Source organism: Spinacia oleracea, chromosome 3, assembly GCF_020520425.1.
Source record: "Spinacia oleracea cultivar Varoflay chromosome 3, BTI_SOV_V1, whole genome shotgun sequence".
NCBI classification, from domain to species: domain Eukaryota; kingdom Viridiplantae; phylum Streptophyta; class Magnoliopsida; order Caryophyllales; family Amaranthaceae; genus Spinacia; species Spinacia oleracea.
Genome location: NC_079489.1, coordinates 3,246,190 through 3,263,953, shown reverse-complemented (window position 1 = coordinate 3,263,953; position 17,764 = coordinate 3,246,190). Strand labels below are relative to the sequence as shown.

General features: G+C 37.5%; 2 protein-coding genes and 1 long non-coding RNA gene across 6 annotated transcripts; 2 read left to right on the top strand and 1 right to left on the bottom strand.

The window, feature by feature from the left end:
- Positions 1 to 2,378: 2,378 nt before the first annotated feature.
- On the top strand, positions 2,379 to 7,945 carry LOC110784118 (serine decarboxylase). Its single transcript, XM_021988528.2, has 6 exons — positions 2,379 to 2,589; positions 2,772 to 3,155; positions 5,675 to 5,906; positions 6,007 to 6,200; positions 6,338 to 6,474; positions 7,110 to 7,945. The coding sequence occupies exons 2-6, from the start codon at positions 2,822 to 2,824 to the stop codon at positions 7,671 to 7,673; spliced, it is 1,461 nt and encodes a 486-aa protein (XP_021844220.1). The 5' UTR covers positions 2,379 to 2,589; positions 2,772 to 2,821; the 3' UTR covers positions 7,674 to 7,945.
- Positions 7,946 to 10,107: 2,162 nt separating this feature from the next.
- LOC110784119 (U-box domain-containing protein 35) lies at positions 10,108 to 17,200 on the top strand. Of its 4 annotated transcripts, none has more exons than XM_021988530.2 (11): positions 10,108 to 10,249; positions 10,982 to 11,175; positions 11,298 to 11,419; positions 11,814 to 11,935; positions 12,051 to 12,262; positions 12,648 to 12,683; positions 13,093 to 13,676; positions 14,085 to 14,171; positions 14,345 to 14,749; positions 15,013 to 15,771; positions 16,699 to 17,200. In XM_021988530.2, exons 2-11 carry the CDS (start codon positions 11,001 to 11,003, stop codon positions 16,885 to 16,887), a joined length of 2,691 nt encoding a protein of 896 aa, XP_021844222.1. In that variant the 5' UTR covers positions 10,108 to 10,249; positions 10,982 to 11,000; the 3' UTR covers positions 16,888 to 17,200. The 4 variants fall into 4 exon arrangements, with proteins under 4 accessions (XP_021844222.1, XP_021844221.1, XP_021844224.1 ...); XM_021988529.2 differs by having other exon boundaries at positions 14,324 to 14,749; XM_021988532.2 differs by lacking the exon at positions 14,085 to 14,171.
- Positions 10,247 to 15,000, bottom strand: LOC130469274 (uncharacterized). The gene is made up of 4 exons (XR_008929705.1): positions 14,587 to 15,000; positions 12,348 to 12,453; positions 11,967 to 12,163; positions 10,247 to 11,166 (listed from the first exon to the last, which is right to left on the bottom strand). It is a non-coding gene; the product is annotated as an uncharacterized lncRNA (long non-coding RNA).
- Positions 17,201 to 17,764: the final 564 nt, after the last annotated feature.

The following is a 17,764-nucleotide window of genomic DNA, read 5'->3' as shown; positions in this document are numbered from 1 at the left end:
TATTTTCAATTGAATACTCCCTCCGTCCCGGAATACTCGACCCGGTTAATCGCCACATAGTTTAAGGAACTTGAATTGACTTATTTAATTTAATAGGTAGTAGTTGATAGTGGGGTATTATTTTAATGTAGTTAGTGGGAGGTGGGTTAAGAGGTGGGGGTTGAGGGAGAGTAGGGGTTGAATTTTTAATTATTTTTTGTATGGAGTAGGGGGTATGTGGGTTAATAGGGGTGGAGTGAGAAATAATATAATATTGTTAGAATATTTCCATTTTTAGAAACAGGTCAAGTATTAAGGGACGGCCCGATAAGGAAAACAGATCAAGTATTCCGGGACGGAGGGAGTATTCAATTTTGTTGGACCTTTTTCAATCTTGGCCGTCAATCACTTCCTAAAATATCTAAATCAATGGTTAATCTATCATCACGAGATTCTAAATGTATAGTGGAAAATCATTACCACTTTTTCTTCCATAATTAATCATAACAGCATTAGCAATAAGGGTTTGTGGAGAGGTTTGTTTCATTTTCTTTTTTAGATTTGTTAACAAATTTTGCTATTGTTTGATGAGGTTGCAAATAAAGAAGTTTGTTCGAGGAAACCTCAAATAAACCTTAAGTGGAATAGTTGATGCATGGGAGAAGTTGAAACATGACAAAAGGCTTTGTGGAGGATTTGCAAAAGGTACATGGTCCTCTAGACAAATCTTTGTCTATTGTTGGTGAAATGTTTGTAGAATACTCCCTCCGTATTTATTTATGGCCCGATACGGATAATAAGAAGAAGAAAAATTAAAAGAAATAAAGTACTCCGTAATAAAACAAGTGGGGTTGATAATTTTAATAAGTAAAACAAGTGGGGATCATGTCATTTTAGGGGGTAGGGGTGGGGTGTAGTCCTAAAATTATTTGTTTAAAATGGTGGCGGGACATAAGATATATTAGATAGATTGTTTAATTAGATAGTGGGGTTGATAAGTTACTAAAAATGGCAAGTGTATCTCTTAAATAAATATGGCCAGAAAATACAAATGTATCCCTTAAATAAATACGGAGGGAGTAAGAGATTTGTGTGATGATGATATGGCATATGAACAAACCTTGAAGAGGTTTGTTCTCTTGCTCATGCCTTAATCATCCTTCATTTCTTCCTAAGCTCAAAAAACTTTCTTAGGATATTCCCAATTTCATAAAAGTTCATCTATCTACGGAGTAAACTAATCACGAGGACTGATTGATAGATAGTTGTTATCCAACGGTAAAAAAGCCCATACCCATTAAAAAAATATAAAATGTGTAAATATTCAAATGAACTATAAAAAAGTAAGAGATCCACTTAAATTAATGCGGTAAAGTGTTGTTATATATACGGAGTACTAGAATTGTAAAAAAAATCACCCCTCTCTCAATTCACCCTTTACCCTTCATCCCTCCCCTTCCTTCCCTTCCATGTTTTATCCGGCCACCTTCAACAGAAATGAACCCCGCCGCGACCACCGGCAACGTTAAAGAACCGCCGCCACTGTCAACCCCTCCCAAACTTCACCCCTCCACTTCCCTTCCCTGATTATAAACAAATTAATTAATTAAACAAAAATTTGAAACAATTTTATTTTCAAATTATATTAATTATAAAATTCAATAATTATGATTTTTTTTGGCAATACTTTTTTAAAAGTCCGAAATTAAAAACAAAACAATATACTAAAATTTTATTTTTATTACATTCGTTTTTACATGGTGGGAAAAAAAATTCAATTTTTTTTTAAACACAAGGGCCTCCCGAAATTGCCGGCCCGAACTATGTGTGGGCCGCCCAGAGATGGCAGCCCGAACCATGTGCGGGACACCATAATTGGCGGCCCGGACATGATTCCGGCCGCCAATTATGGGCGGCTCCTACATGGTTCGGGCCGCCATCTCTAGGCGGCCCAATACTAAAAGAAAATCATAACCTCCGACGACGAAACGTGCGGTTGATTATGGATACGCGGGGCTCTTGTGGTGGCGTGGATGGCGGAGCGTGGGGGCGGCTCTTGTGCTATTGATGGTGGAGCGCGGGGGCGGCAGGTGATGGTGGTGATTATGGATACGCGGGGCTCTTGTGGTGGTGTGGATGGCGGAGCGTGGGGCGGCTTTTGTGTTGTTGATGGTGTAGCGTGGGGCGGCAGGTGATAGTGGTCAACATGGGTTGTCTTGGTGGTGGTGCAATATGGCACTAAAAATAGTGTTGTCGAAAAATTAGAGTGGGGCTACCGGAAATTTAGATTGGACTCCCGAAAATTTGAGATTGAAAACTTGAGATGAAAAGTGAAAGAGGTAGGAGTGACCTTTTATAAGGTAAAATCGTACTTTTACATTAGAATTTGCGAACATTTTTAGCGTACGCGAACGTCAAATAGCTATACACAAAAAAAAGTTTGGTATAATCGGCTACTCGACTGTACTCGCACACTATATAAAAGTTGGTACTATCTCAACAAGCCTCCTCCCTTCCAAATTCCAATCTAAAAATTTCCAGAAACCCCAAATTTCTCTCTCCTGCCATCTCGGATCAACTTTTCCTCACCATTCGCTTTCATTAACACAGGTCAGTTACCCTCATAACCTTCAATAATTTAATTTCAATCTGTTAGATTTTCAATCACAATTTATTAATTGATTAAAAAAAAAAAATCCAGTGTTAATTACTGGCATTTGTTTCAAATTATTGCATTTGATTTTGATGATCTTAATCTGACTTTGATTCTGGTAAAAATTTCTTTTATGTAGAGCTAAGAACAGTTCCGGATCACTGGGTTTTTTTTGCCGATTTTTAAAAAATGGCGGGATTAGCAGCATTGCCCCAGGAATTGAGCCAAGATGTTGTTGATTTATTGAACCGGACAGATTTGGATCCGACGGCCGTGGTTTTCGATCCGATTCCGCCTGTTGTCGTCACCAGTAACGGCGGCGAGAATGGTGTGGTGAAGAAGATGAAGACTGGTGAAAATGGGGAGAGAGAGATTGTTATGGGTCGGAATATTCACTCCTCCTGCCTTGATATCACAGAACCCGAGGCTAACGATGAGGTTACCGGCGATAAGGAGGCGTATATGGCGGGCATTTTGGCTAGATACAGGCAGAGTTTGCTTGAGAGGACTAAATATCATTTGGGTAATGATCAATTATTTCACTTTGTTGTTTATTTTGATGTTTTAAGCTTTTGGTTGACAGTTTAATGTGTTGAAAAAGTTGAATTATGAAGTGCTGGATCAATCACATATTTCTAGATTAGCTTTCTGATGATTATCTGGATAGATTAATGGTCTGTTGTGCAAGTGATGATCATGTGTGTTTTCTGTAGACTATGAATCATTGTTCCAGTGTTTATACTGTTGTTAACTTGTTACTGCTTTTTATGTCTGTCATCTTACTCATGGACTGAAATTGTAGTTTTTGTGAAAAAAATTGGCTGTTTGCTCTGTTTGAAGTAGAAATGTAAAATAAATCATTCCACAACTTAGACTTTTTTCTTGAAAACTATAGACATTTGACACAATAAATGAAAAGGGTGATGATAAAGGTCACAAGTTGCGATAACTTTTAGTTGTCGCAATCTTACATGTGGCAGTTTGATTGGCACATATAGGCGCCGCGTAGAATATGCATTATCAGAATATTTTTATTACCAATGCAATATTTTTACTATAAAAATATGCAAATAAGTTTGTCGATATAAAGAAATAAACAAATTAGAATATTAAGATTTTCCTACCTTTTTTATAACATTTTATAATAGGTTATATAAGTTAAATATTTTAGTTTCCAATTTAAATCATGACACATAAGCATGCCATGTCATCATTGTGACACGGCTTAAAGGTCGCATGTTGGATTACCGAGTAGATGATACACACTTGTAAATAAACTTTTTTTTTGGAAAGAACGCTCTAATATTAGAATGGTGTGTGTGTTAGTTTTTTATAGGTTTGTTTAACATACTCCATACTTCATATTTTTGTTTGGGGGATTGGGGTTGGGGTTGGGGTTGGAGACTTGAAGGGCGTCTCTGATCATAAATACGGAGTAAGATAAAAGCAAAAAAAAACGTTTTGTTGGAATCTCTTGACAGATAAATTTTCCTTTTCAAATCCGGAAAGGTTAAGTGAACTGAGACCGGAAGGCAGAGGGTATCAATTAAAAATACTGGAGTACTCTCTACTCTGTACTACTACAAAAGAGGGTTTTATCTCATATTAAAAAAGAGAAAGATTCTCTTAAGTTGAGAAGATCAAATTCAGGGGAAGTTGTTGCACTTTTTTCTTTTTTGTCATGTGCTGCACAAGTATGGATTATTAGTGCTAGTCATTTTCCTAGGTTTGTTTTTATTAAGGACCACAGCTTCATTATTAAATATTTGGAGAAAAAGTAAATAGTGATCTGTCCAAGTTGAATGGTTCTTATAAGTTATGAAGTATGAACCACAACTCCACGTTCGTTTTGTGCACAATTTCTCAATCATGGTGGACATACTTGTTTCTTCATAATGTTCTACATAGTTCGCCTGACAAACCTTGGACAGTAACGTACCATTGTCTTATAAAGAATTCATACAATGGAAATAATATGTCGATGAATTTAGCTTTTGGGTTGAGATAAAAAAAATGAGGATGAACCAGTCAAATTTATTAAACAATCTAACGGAGGGCCATTTAATGTCATCTGATCTCTCAGAGAGTAGTTCGATATCACAATTGTTTTGAAAGTCACTTTTAGAAAGAGTCCTGTTTTTCCGAAGATAGAAACGCTGACAAATTTGTACTATGGAGCTCCGTGTTTCATGTATAATCTAGGGATTAATTACCATAGCTGGTGTGTGGCATGTGCATCATGGCCATTTGGTGAAAGAATGAAAGTTATTATTCATGTGGGGGTCTGGATAATATGAATGAGAACCTATGTAACTTTGATTGGCTACAAGTGTATGACTACATGTCCAACTGATAAGCTCATCAATTATACGGAGTATGAGTGCATTCCATGTTTTTGGTCCAAGTCAATGTATCCAGTGTTCATATCCATGCCAAAATATTGTGTATCCAACAATTGTACTTGGGTGAATGAAGAGTTGAGTGGTATAAGAAAGCTTGACATTGGACGTGCGCACGTGTCAAAAGATGTGTCCTGTTATATCTTAGTCCGTACTTGCAGTAACGTCCCCTTGGAGATGCTACCGGCTCACCCATCATCGATTGTTCTAAACTGCTAAGCCTGTATCTCACATTTTATGCGCGATAGTACCTAATAAATGATCTGTATAAATTGGGGGGGTGGGGGGTGAGTATGAAAGAATTCAGATGACTGCTGTAGACATCAGAATTTCATCTACTGACCCGTTTTGCATTTGTAACTTTGTAGATTAGATGCAAATTGTACGAGTAAATAAAAATATCATCACAAAAACTTCCAGAAGTCCGAACTGCGAGTTTGTATTACAGTAATCCAAACGAGCACGTCTCTAGTACATACACCAGGTCCAAATGTCAATATTCAACACATAAACTATGCAAATACCACATCGTTTTTCATAAAGTAGAACCCTAACCTAATAATTAACATACTGATATTGAAATACTTGATACATATTGCTGGACTTGTGTTTAATTGTATGCATGCATTGTTTTATGTTGCAGGATATCCTTACAACCTGGACTTTGATTATGGCGCTTTGAGTCAGTTGCAGCACTTCTCGATAAACAACCTTGGTGATCCATTTATCGAGAGCAACTATGGTGTGCATTCCAGGCAGTTTGAAGTGGGTGTTTTAGATTGGTTTGCGCGTCTTTGGGAGATCGAGAAGGATCAGTACTGGGGATATATTACAAACTGTGGTACAGAAGGAAACCTTCATGGTATCCTTGTGGGGTAAGTATACTTGGAAATTGGCATCCTTTGCCACATTTTGGACTCTTGATCTAAGGGTGGACATGGTTTTCTAATTATCTACTGGTTCATGAATATTCAGGAGAGAGGTGTTTCCTGATGGAATTTTATATGCCTCAAAAGAGTCACACTACTCGATCTTTAAAGCTGCACGCATGTATAGGATGGACTGTGTTAAGATTGATACATTATCATCTGGGGAGGTTGATTGTGCCGATTTTAGGACCAAGCTTCTCCAGAACAAAGATAAACCAGCCATCATCAATGTCAACATAGGTAAATCCTTTTTACTAGGGCTCTTGAGTCCTCCAATGTAATGTGCGGAAAGAGAATTTCAAGGAAACTAGTAGTCAACTACTGCTTGTGCTTCCTTCATATGACTTGTGTCTAATAATTAAAATGTTTTCATGCAGGAACTACTGTAAAAGGAGCTGTTGATGATCTTGATCTTGTGATACAGACTCTTGAAGAATGTGGCTTCCCCCATAACCGATTCTACATCCACTGTGATGGTGCCTTATTTGGTCTCATGTTGCCATTTGTTACTCGAGTAAGTGGATATATTAGTATATTACTTTTACCTGGTTAGTTGTGACAAAGTGTTGATGAAGATGGTGGTTGCATTAGTAAAATAAGTTCTGGAATGTTTTTTACATTATACTAGATCAGGTCCCATGCATGCGGATATTCGAAAATTATTATTCGACCCTCCTTTTTTATAAAATATTCAACTAAAATTTTCATCCCTTAAAACTAATGCGTAATTAATAAATCTTGATCGTACTCATTTATTCATTTAATGTGCAATATTTTCCCTACTACATATTATAGATTTTATGTGTTTAATATGATAATATGATCAAAATATTCGATATGCTCAATATGTTAATATTACCGACATATTGAATAAATATATTTTCTTTGATTGATATGACGATTTGACTAAAATTTATCAAAATTGTACTGTCATATTCTATTATACAATATTTTTTTCCATACATAAATACTCCTAGTTTATATAAAAGTATGGAAAATAAAAAAAATATGTTTTATTAGGAAAGTGTTTTTTGGCGGGAAAGATTTGCACCAGGAAGTGACATGTGTTATTTCTGGTTTCAGTTTTAGTATAATGTAATAGATTTGTGCAACTGCTGATGAGTATTACATATTACACTATATATGCAGGCGCCTCAGGTAACATTCAAGAAGCCAATTGGTAGTGTAAGTGTATCGGGCCACAAATTTGTAGGATGCCCAATGCCCTGTGGTGTACAAATAACAAGGATGGATCACATCAACACATTATCAAGTAATGTGGAGTATCTTGCTTCAAGGGATGCAACAATCATGGGTAGCAGGAATGGCCATGCCCCTATCTTTATGTGGTATACATTGAATCGAAAAGGATATCGTGGTTTCCAAAAAGAGGTTCAAAAGTGCCTACGAAACGCCCATTACCTCAAAGACCGGCTTAGAGACGTTGGCGTTAGTGCCATGCTCAACGAGTTAAGCAGCACCGTCGTGTTTGAGCGGCCGAGGGATGAGGAGTTTATCCGGCGTTGGCAGCTCGCTTGCCAAGGGGAAATAGCTCATGTGGTTGTCATGCCTAGTGTTACAATTGAGAAGCTTGATACTTTCCTTGACGAGTTGGTGGAGAAACGTTTAAGTTGGTTTAACGATGGTGGTAACCAGCCACCGTGTCTTGCATCTGAGATGGGGAAGGATAACTGCGCGTGCCCTCTGCATTAGTCAGAAATATTTGCTTGCTTTCTTGCTTGCCAAGTTGAGTATAATTTCATTCAGAAATATTTGTATTTCTTCTTCTTCATGCTTGGGCTGTTCTACTTAATCTACATAGTGGTAGATTACCTATTTCATGTGGCATAAATAATGTGGTGGATTATACTAAGTTTTCGTAAGAACTCGAGTATAATTTCATTCAGATTTGCTTCCAGCAATGTATCGTTGTTGTTGTTGTTGTTGTTGTTAGTGCATTTACTGATGTTTGTATTTCTTCTTCATGCTTGGGTTGTTCGACTTAATCTACATAGTGGTAGATTATCTATTTCATGTAGTAATAAAGTTCATGCCGTGGAGGTCAATTGTTGGAGTTGGATCATGAAATTGCTCTCAGCAGTTTTTGAGTTGTGTACAGAATGCTAGGTATCGATTTCAATTCTTTGGTTAAATGTTAATTTTGGTATCGATTTTGCTGTTGTTTTTTCAATGAAATTAAGTAGCTGGATTATTGGAATTTCAGCTCCGGATAACTGTACTGTGGAAACTTTGTAACTCATTTTGCATTAGATTGAATGGAAAATTATGTATTGGTTGTTGGATTACCCGTTAATGGAGTTTTGTATGTTAGCAAATGCTTTTTCTTTTATCATAGTATTGTGATCCTGTAGTCTGTAGATGAGCTCCTGGATGATGGACTTTCTTGATATATATTGCAGCATTTCCTGAGGTCCTGTTCTTAGGATCCCGTTTGTTGTAGGGTGGAGTAAAGATGGCTATGGGCCGGGCCAGCCTGAAGCCCGACCCTACACAGGCACGAAGTCATGGGCCGTGGGCCTAGTTTTTTTGGGAAAAAACACGACAAGGCACGGCACCGACTAGACCCGGCACAACAAATTTAGTGAAATTACCCTTATGCATTAACAAATGGACACGAAATCCATGTGTACCGAACCACCGATCCAAATTTCCATTAACAAAAGAAAAAAAAAATTACAAAAATGAGAGGGAAATTATGTAAGAGCCATTAGTACGGTTGGTGTGGTTCTTGAAGTTTGACAACCTCAAAACATTCTGTCAATTTCGTTGAGGATCTAGGAATATGATGGACGTGCATGCAACTACAAAGTACATCATTTCATTTTTAATGAATTTATGTTTGTTTTAATTTGTTTGGAGTTTGCACTACATCCATTTGTATGTTCTTGTACTTGGGGGTCCAAAGTAATTTTGTATAGTATAAGAAATATGGAGTACAAATTAATTATAACAATCATAATGACGTGATTTTACGACCAACACAAGTTGGTGTAGTGCTCATCTTGTGATTTGGATCTCATAAGGTCAAGACTCATCAACTACGTTATGTGTGAGAGTGACTCAAGCGTTTACATAATTACATGTGTATCTGATTAGCTAGGCTGACAAACCTGAGATAGGTATTGAACTGTTGGTTAGTACTTCCTACGTTCCACAATACATAAATCATTTCTTTTTGCACGTATGCCAACACACTTCTTTGAACATTAATATCTCTAAATGCATATAAGTAACAATTATAAAAAGTTGATATTTGGAATCCTTGCGTTAATACAAATTTAACAAGATCTCACTTAACTATGTTTTTTCTTACAAAACGGTGAAAGAAAGATTTTCAAAGGGGATTGATGAATAGTGCGCAAATTGGTAGGTCATAAATTAGGCGAATTTGCACCAACTCTCAATTTCCGAGGACTTACAGGTTGTACTTTTCCAGTTAGTCCATAAGGATATGAAAAATGATGCATCTATTGTGGAACAGAGGAAGTAAGATACTTCTACTTACCTTTTGTTGTTTCTACTTTTTAAAACATCATTAAGAAAATGGATTCAATCACAAATCCTCACTACAATTTATCAAAAAGTTAAAAATAGTAAAGCGAAAACATTTTCATAATATCTTATTCGCCTCTATTGATTCCAAACGGGCAACACATGAGTACATCTTATCTTGTGAATAATATGATTAAAATAGAACTAGTTTTGTGTAGAAAATTCACCATACAACCGATTATACCTTGTAAGTTACAATCAAGGCTTATTTTTTGACGATTTGCTAATTTGAAATCTCCAAATAAACAAATGAGCAAAAATAAATTAGTCACAAGTGTACCCTGCAAGAAAATTGTCGTTTAGTGGATGTCATCTATGATGTAGCTATTCAACTCACTAAAAGATGACATTGTTGAGAACCTATGATCAAAATCTATCAACATTTTTGCAAAGCCTTTAAAAATACATAGAAGGCGTCAAGGCGGCAACACCAGTCAACCTATGCAAATACATCAATAATAAACAAAATTAATTAAGCTCTAATCATGAAAAGTCGTTAATCTTTCACTTCCTTGAATATGTAAATAAGCCAACAAAAACTCAAAGACGTGCAAATGTGGGTCCCTTTCTTTCCAATTCAATGGCATGAGACACGATTTTCTGATCTTCTTAATTTGAGACATTCTTTGATCATCTTCAATGTCAGAGAGCTCAAAATAGAATCCACATTTTGGCTTAAACTTTGCACATTATACAACATTGGACTCCAAATTTTGGTATGTTCTCTAATTTTCACATTGTTTTTTCTTGATTATTGGTATAAATAGAATTGTGTTTTACGCGTAGAAGCATTCTGATCATTGAGTATTGCAATTGAAAAAGAACGGAGGAAGTACATTTATGTGTTGTGCACTCGTAGTTTTAAGAAATGCCAATAAGTTTATACTAGGGGTGTTCGTGGGTAGTTAACCACCGTGATCGGAAATTCCGGTTCGGCATTTTCATGAACCGGAACCGTACCGTTAAAACCGGGTACCGTTATATCACGGTTTTGGTGCTTTTAAGATGGATTCTTGGCAACATGCTTGGGTTCCCCATGGCAACCGATGAACTGTTGGTTACAGAAGCGGGAAAAAAACCTTATTTTTGCATCTTTTAGGGAGGCCAAGTAAGAAATTTACCTATTTTTTTAAAAAAAAATTCAATATTATTACACTAGTTTTTTCTAAAAAATCGGGACTTAGGGGGTGCCGAGGCTCCCGCCCGCCCCCCCTATGGTACGCCCCTGGGTGGCTAGGCTATGGTTTTGCAGAGATCGGCTTGAAAAGCGGCCTACAAGCATTTATTCAGTCATGTTTGCCTAGGTCTATAAATGAGCACATATCATGTCTCAGTTTGCTAGATACATATGAAATGTTTGCCTAGATCATAATGAGTGATCACAGAATTAGAGAACAATGCAAGTTAAACAAATATTTGTGCAAGACTTACCATGTTTTTCCACGCAGAACCGCTAACTGTCAGGAAATGGCAGAAAGGAAAGCCGCTGATGAAGGGAAATTTCTTGTTGGAGTCGCACTAACTTGTAGTCGTAAAAGCAAGTTCATCTTGAAATGGGCATTGGATAAATTCCTTCCAGAGGGCGATGTCACGTTCAAGCTCATATACGTGTACCCGAAAATAACAATAGTACCTACAGCAAGTGAGTAATAATAAGTCTCAGATTAAAAACATCTGAAACCACAATTCCAAATTTGTGAAGGTACAGAAGTTCAGACTTCAGACATATCAGATTCTGACATACATTTTCTAAATTGCTTTCAGTGGGCACTTGGCTACCTGTAGCACAAGTACGGGAGGACGTAGTAACGGGTTATAGGCAGGAAACCGAGTGGAAGAAACAGAGGAAGCTTCTTCCATACCAGAAAATACTGAGAGCACAAAAGGTTTTCTTATACTCCCTCCGTCCCATATTTATAGTCTTGTTTGACTAAAAACACGGGCTTTAAGAAAAGTAGAATATATTACATGAGAAATTGGAATATAGTACACTGATGATTGATTTTTATGAGAAAGTGTAATATAGTACATGAAAAAGGAAATATAGTACATGGTGGAAGTTTTGTTGGATTTTCAATGCATTTTTTATTAATATAATGCATGGAAAAGTGGGAAACTTAATGGCCAAAAGTAGAAACACGACTATAATTTTGGGACGCCCAAAATAGAAACAGTACTATAAAAACGGGACGGAGGGAGTAATGATTTTTCAAGGAGTGTATATTTGTGTTCTCTTTGCTTGATTTTTACTGATACGGGAACTTTTAATGATAAATGCAGGTTAAAGCAGACATTATAGTACTTGAGTCAGATGATGTTGCAATGGCACTCTCATTGTATACTACTAGACAAGAAATACGACATCTTGTTATCGGTGTTTCAACAAATGGCATTTTTTCACTGTAAGAAACAGACAATGAGAAAGTACCTTACCTTGTTGCATGATTCATTGATGTTTTCACGTCTTCTTTCCATGACGAATTTGCTCATTTTAGGAGATCACTTTTTTTCTTGCAGGAAAAATCTGTCACTGATCAGGGGAGATGACTTATCACAAGTTATCTCAGAGAATGCTCCCACTTTTTGTTCAGTGTATGTCATTGGTGATGGAAAGCTTCAGCAACTACGTCCTGCAGATTCAGAACAGAATGTAATAACCGTAGATGAGACAAGTAATCTGTCAACCACATCGACTGACAGTTCTTCTAGCTCTTCTTCTCTTACTATAGGTACATCTGCATAAATTATTATATAGATAGATATATTCTGAACTTGTTTATAACAGGTTTTTTAAACTTGCTAGAGTAAACTTACTTGAAAGTAATGCAAAGATCACACGACCAGAGCTAGTCAAGATAAACAAACCTACAGTCCTACGCCTTCCATCCCACTGTGACTGTCAAGCTTTCTGATTTGGTATCTGTCACAATTGATAATAAAGAATACAGTAATAAGGATGGTTAGAAAATAAACCTTCTTTTTCACATGAGTTAGACATGTACAAGTCAGTTACTTATATATCGCGTATTTTCCAAATAAGTCAAAGCTATGGGAAGGCGGGGGGAAATGACCACTAAGCTGCTTTCTGAATCTTGGGTGTTTGTTGTTCTGCAGGCCGTCTATTGAAAAGCAAACCTTCATCGCCACAATGTGAGTTTTTTACGAGCTAACTGTTTATTTAGGCTCCGTTTGGTAGGTTGTAAAACATTTTCATGAAAAACAATTTTCCTCTTTCAATCATTTTACGTTGTTTGGTTTGGCAAGGGATGAAAAACAAATTTTCAAAACTCCCTCAAAGGTAAAACACTTTTCCACTTTTCCACCCTTCCTCCTTACCTCCCTCTCCCCTCTTCCCCTCGATCTTCACCATCTTCTCCCATTTTCTTTTAATGAACCAAACAAAGAAAAACTACCTTGGAATTGTGTTTTCTCTTGGAAAATGTTTTCCATGAAAAATCATTTTACACTGAAAATATTTTACACCAAACCAAACGGAATCTTAAACACAATATTTTGTCACACCTGCTTAAGGTTATTTGATACTGTGTGACTTTGACAGACGGAGGCTTGGCTACTCCTTCAGAACCCTCCCCCTCTACTTCCCAACCTAAACAACACGAACCCCTCCCAAGAACTGATGTTGGGCATAAAACATTAGCAAGGGAAACAACAGAACTCAGGCATTATGCCTTCAAGGATACAAACATGAATTTTGCCAGTATTCGGAGTCACAGTTCTAGCAGTGGAGACTCTGGATCATGGATCTCTGATCGAACATCTCCTGGAGGTTCATTTGCCGGGACCCAATCTGATGCCTTATCGCCTATGGGGACCCCACCCCCGAGATCTTATCTACAAACCCCACCACCTTCAGGTGCTTTTGTTGGGACTTCTCATGCAGTCTCTTATGCAGAAACACCCCCAACAAGTTATTATAGGGGCACTCCTACTTCGGTCTCTCCTATAGGAACTCCACCCACACGTTCTTATGCAGGCACTCCTCTTGCAATGTCTCGCCCAGGAACTCCACCAGGAGGTTCTTATGTGGGCAGCATTCCTGCTGTCCCTTATGTTGGGACTCCACCACCTTCAGTTTCTTTTCTAGGCCCGTCCGGCTCTGAACTAAGTGCTTCTCCAAATCAGGTACTTTTATCTCATAATAGTGTATCACTGAATTTCTTCTTACTTTAAGGCTTCGTTTGGTAGGGTGTAAAACGTTTTATGGAAAACGATTTTCCCCTTTTCAATCATTTGGTTTGGCAAAGGATGGAAAACAATTTTCTACAACTCCCTCAAAGGTGGAAAGAACTTTTCCATTTGAAAAGGAGGGATAACACTTGTTCACTTTACCTCCCTCTCCCTTCTTCCCCTCAATCTTCACCATCCTCTCCCATTTTCTTTCAAGGAACCAAACAAAGGAAACTAATTTGGAATTGTGTTTTCTCTTGAAAAATGTTTTCCATTGAACTGAAAACGTTTTACACCAAACCAAACGGAGCCTAAATGCTTATCTAGTACCTCTGGTGGATTTCACATTACCCGAAACTGCAGATGTCTGAACTTGAAAAGCTAAGGATTGAACTAAGGCATATAGAAAAAATGTATGAACTGACTCAGAATAGTTCTATTGATGAAAGGGTAAGTTCTTAAAATCGAGTAATTTCATTGCTAATGTCTCAAAATGCTTCCTAAAAGATAGCTATAATACTATAATCACACCATGTCATAAGATCTAAGGTATCTCTGTTACATATTCTCCATGTCCTGCTTATGTAATTTCACCTTTGTAGTTCCACTTTCCACTTGATCAGCTCCAAGAAATAAGCAAGGAACGACTGGAGGAAGCACTAAAACTAAAGGCGGAACAGTGTAACGAGTTCGAGAAGAACAAACACAAAACAGCACAATTTGAAGCTGTAGATAACAGGGGAAGAGCTGCAAGAAACAGATCCTATGATAAAGCAGAAGCTAAGGCTGCCAAAGAGGAGGAAGAGAGTAAAAACAAGCTGAAAGAGCTGTTTTTAAGCCCAGCTGTTCAGTACCAGAAATTTACCTGGGACGAGATCGTAGAAGCCACTTCGTCCTTGTCAGAGGAGTATAAGATAGGGGCGGGTGCGTTCGGGACTGTCTACAAGTGCAAGTTGCACCACACCACTGTGGCGGTTAAGGTTCTGCATTGCAAAAATAGCGTCACAAACAAGCAGTTCGTTCAGGAGGTATGAAAATTTAGAATCTTAACAGAAAATGATATGTTTTGCTGAGTATAATCCATGGCAACAGTAAAACTACTTTCTCAGTTCCAAAATAAATTTGCACAAAACAATATTATGATACCCCAACAAAAAATTCGTTTGGTCTTCTTAATCTCCATGCCAAAAGAGGTTTTATGTCTTTATCTAATGGGCAGATAATATGGAAACGGAGGGAGTAAATCACACTATCACATAATGCTGTCTAATTTAATATTGGTGATTAACAGCTAGAAATCTTGAGCAACATTCGTCACCCTCACTTGCTGCTGTTGCTTGGTGCCGTTCCAGAAGAAAGTTCCCTCATATATGAGTACATGGACCATGGCAGCCTTGATGATAGGTTGTTCCAGAAAGACGGCAGACCTCCTCTACCATGGTATGAAAGATTCAGAATCTGCTTTGAGGTGGCAGGCGCTCTTGCCTTCCTTCACAGCACGAAACCAAGACCTATTATTCACAGGGACCTGAAACCAGCAAACATCTTGCTTGACCACAACTTAGTTAGCAAGATTGGTGACGCTGGTCTCGGTACAATGATCAATGTAGAGCCCACCAATGTGTCCCTAAAAACCATGTACAAGGAAACCAGCCCAGTTGGTACACTCTGCTACATTGATCCCGAGTATCAGAGGACTGGAAGAGTTTCAACTAAGTCGGATATTTATGCCTTAGGAGTGGTGATCTTACAGTTGTTGACAGCAAAACCTGCAGTTGGGATTTCCTATTTGGTCGAGGATGCAATTGATGAAGGCACTTTGACAGAATTCTTGGATCCCGAAGCTGGGGAATGGCCAGAGAAGGAATCGCTAGAGTTGGCATTATTAGGGTTGCAATGTTCTGAGCTTAGGGGTAGAGATAGGCCTGATCTAAGAGAGAAGGTTCTTCCTGCCCTAGAGAGAATGAAAGAAGTGGCTGACATTGCCCGGGAATCGGCTTCATATGCCCAAACAGCAACACCAGCACACTATATCTGCCCCATTCTCAAGGTATGCCAATCATCCCTTCCTCCTGTCAGATTTCAATTTATATTAGGATATTTTGATATTTACCGCCTTTTAAGTTCTAGGTTTTTGTTTCCATCAAAAAAAAAAGTTCTAGGTTTTTGTATTTACCACCTTATAAAATGTAATTTCATATGTATCACCTTAATTTTATGAAATGTTTTAAATTCACCACCTTTTAACGGTTTTCATCCAATTTTTGGTCCATGTGAACCCTATTTAACTAACTTCTTTAATTGAAAACCTAATGAAAGAGGAGGGAAATTAAAGAAGTCGGTTAAGTGGAGCTCACATAGATGAAAAATCGGATGAAATCCATTAAAAAGTGGTGAACACGAAACTCTTCATAAAATTAAGGTGGTAAATATGAAATTACATTTTATAAGGTGGTAAATACAAAAACCTGAAACTTAAAAGGTGGTAAATATGAAAAAGTCCTTTATATTTCTATCTTGAGTGCACAAGAAGATTGAATACTTAATTTGCTAATCATCTTATGACACAAAATCTAGCAACATTGCATTCAGAGTTTACAAAAGAAATTTTCATGGTTCTTAGTATTCTTATAAGGTTGAAAAGTCTACCTACATGTCTCTTCTGTTTACAGTAAGGTGGCATACATTTAGATCCCCTAAAAACATCCCGACAGTAGAATTCATATTGGATGATTGTTGTTTAGCTCTCGAAAGGATATAGTCTTAACGAGATACTCTACTGGAGAACAATCTAATAACAGAACTTTCTGAATCCATCTGTCCTAACGCATAAAGCAGTTTAATAAGGTATCAGAATAAGAACGATAACTAGCTTTAAAAACCAAGGGTTGTCAGGGGAACAAAAAAGAATGTCACGGAAATCTTCTTTAAGCTATTGTTTAATACCAACTTACAAAATCTTGCGGTTTTGCAACAGGAGCTAATGGAGGACCCATATGTGGCAGCCGATGGATACACATACGACCGGGGGGCGATAGAGCAATGGCTGACAGAAAACGACACATCGCCTACAACAAACCAACAACTTCCTCACAAGTTTATAATGCCAAACACCGCCCTGCTTGAGGCCATTACACAATGGAAATCTAAAAAACGGACAAAATAATTGATGTACTTTGCTGCATTGGCATCTCTAGACCACTACGGCTTGGCTTTGTTTTGTGGAAGAGGGTGTGTGTATACATGGAACTTAAGCAACTACTACTGTACTTTGTCCTAAGCTTTAACAGGATCTAGAACGGGAAAGATTGATTAATTCTTGTGTTACACTTATATTTTGGCTAATGTAATTGGACATGATAATATGTCCATTAATGAGAATATAAATCAACTTACCCCATCTTTGGATATGCATGATAACATTTACTCTGTATATTTAAACGAATAGAATTACGGGGTTTTTCCCTTGACATGTCTTCCCAATGATCACTTTTTAGAACTTCAGAGGTGTGATCCTATAGAATATATCATGTTAAAGTAAGGTCGTTCCCCGATGATAACTTTGCCCATTCCAAAGTAAAAAAAAATTCTCAAACAAACTTCTCATCTTCAAAGATTCAACTTCTTAAGAACAGGCTATTTGCAGCAAATTCAACTTTTTCCTCAAATCATTCATGAGGTCTGGTGCTGTATGTTTTTACAAGAACATACTCCTAGCTTCTCTATCTTAATAATCCTCTCACAACCAAGGCAAATTGTCTCTACGCAACTAAGTAATTTTTGGACCAGTCTTACCCAATTGTATACGGATCCTCACGATACACCAAGCTCACGTCTTTTGTCGAGCATCCATCCTTCCCAAAAGTCTAAATTCATAGATAGTCTTCGTAGTCATTAAATCAGCTTTCACTTACGAGTGAAACAGCAGTCTGCAGAACACCTCCGCTACCAAGACTAGTATACAACAGTCAGACAGCTTACTCCCTAGTTCCTACAATCCTACTACTAATTGAAACCCCCTCATTCTCATCCTCATTACAAAA

Excerpts from the sequence above, each read along its gene's own strand:
- LOC110784119 (XM_021988529.2), top strand. The coding sequence starts at position 11,001 with ATGGCAGAAAGGAAAGCCGCTGATGAAGGGAAATTTCTTGTTGGAGTC. Across the intron at positions 12,684-13,092 it reads CAAACCTTCATCGCCACAAT|ACGGAGGCTTGGCTACTCCT; the intron begins GTGAGTTTTTTA and ends TGACTTTGACAG. Across the intron at positions 15,772-16,698 it reads ATATCTGCCCCATTCTCAAG|GAGCTAATGGAGGACCCATA; the intron begins GTATGCCAATCA and ends GTTTTGCAACAG.
- LOC110784118 (XM_021988528.2), top strand. The coding sequence starts at position 2,822 with ATGGCGGGATTAGCAGCATTGCCCCAGGAATTGAGCCAAGATGTTGTT. Across the intron at positions 3,156-5,674 it reads GAGGACTAAATATCATTTGG|GATATCCTTACAACCTGGAC; the intron begins GTAATGATCAAT and ends TTTATGTTGCAG. Across the intron at positions 5,907-6,006 it reads CTTCATGGTATCCTTGTGGG|GAGAGAGGTGTTTCCTGATG; the intron begins GTAAGTATACTT and ends ATGAATATTCAG.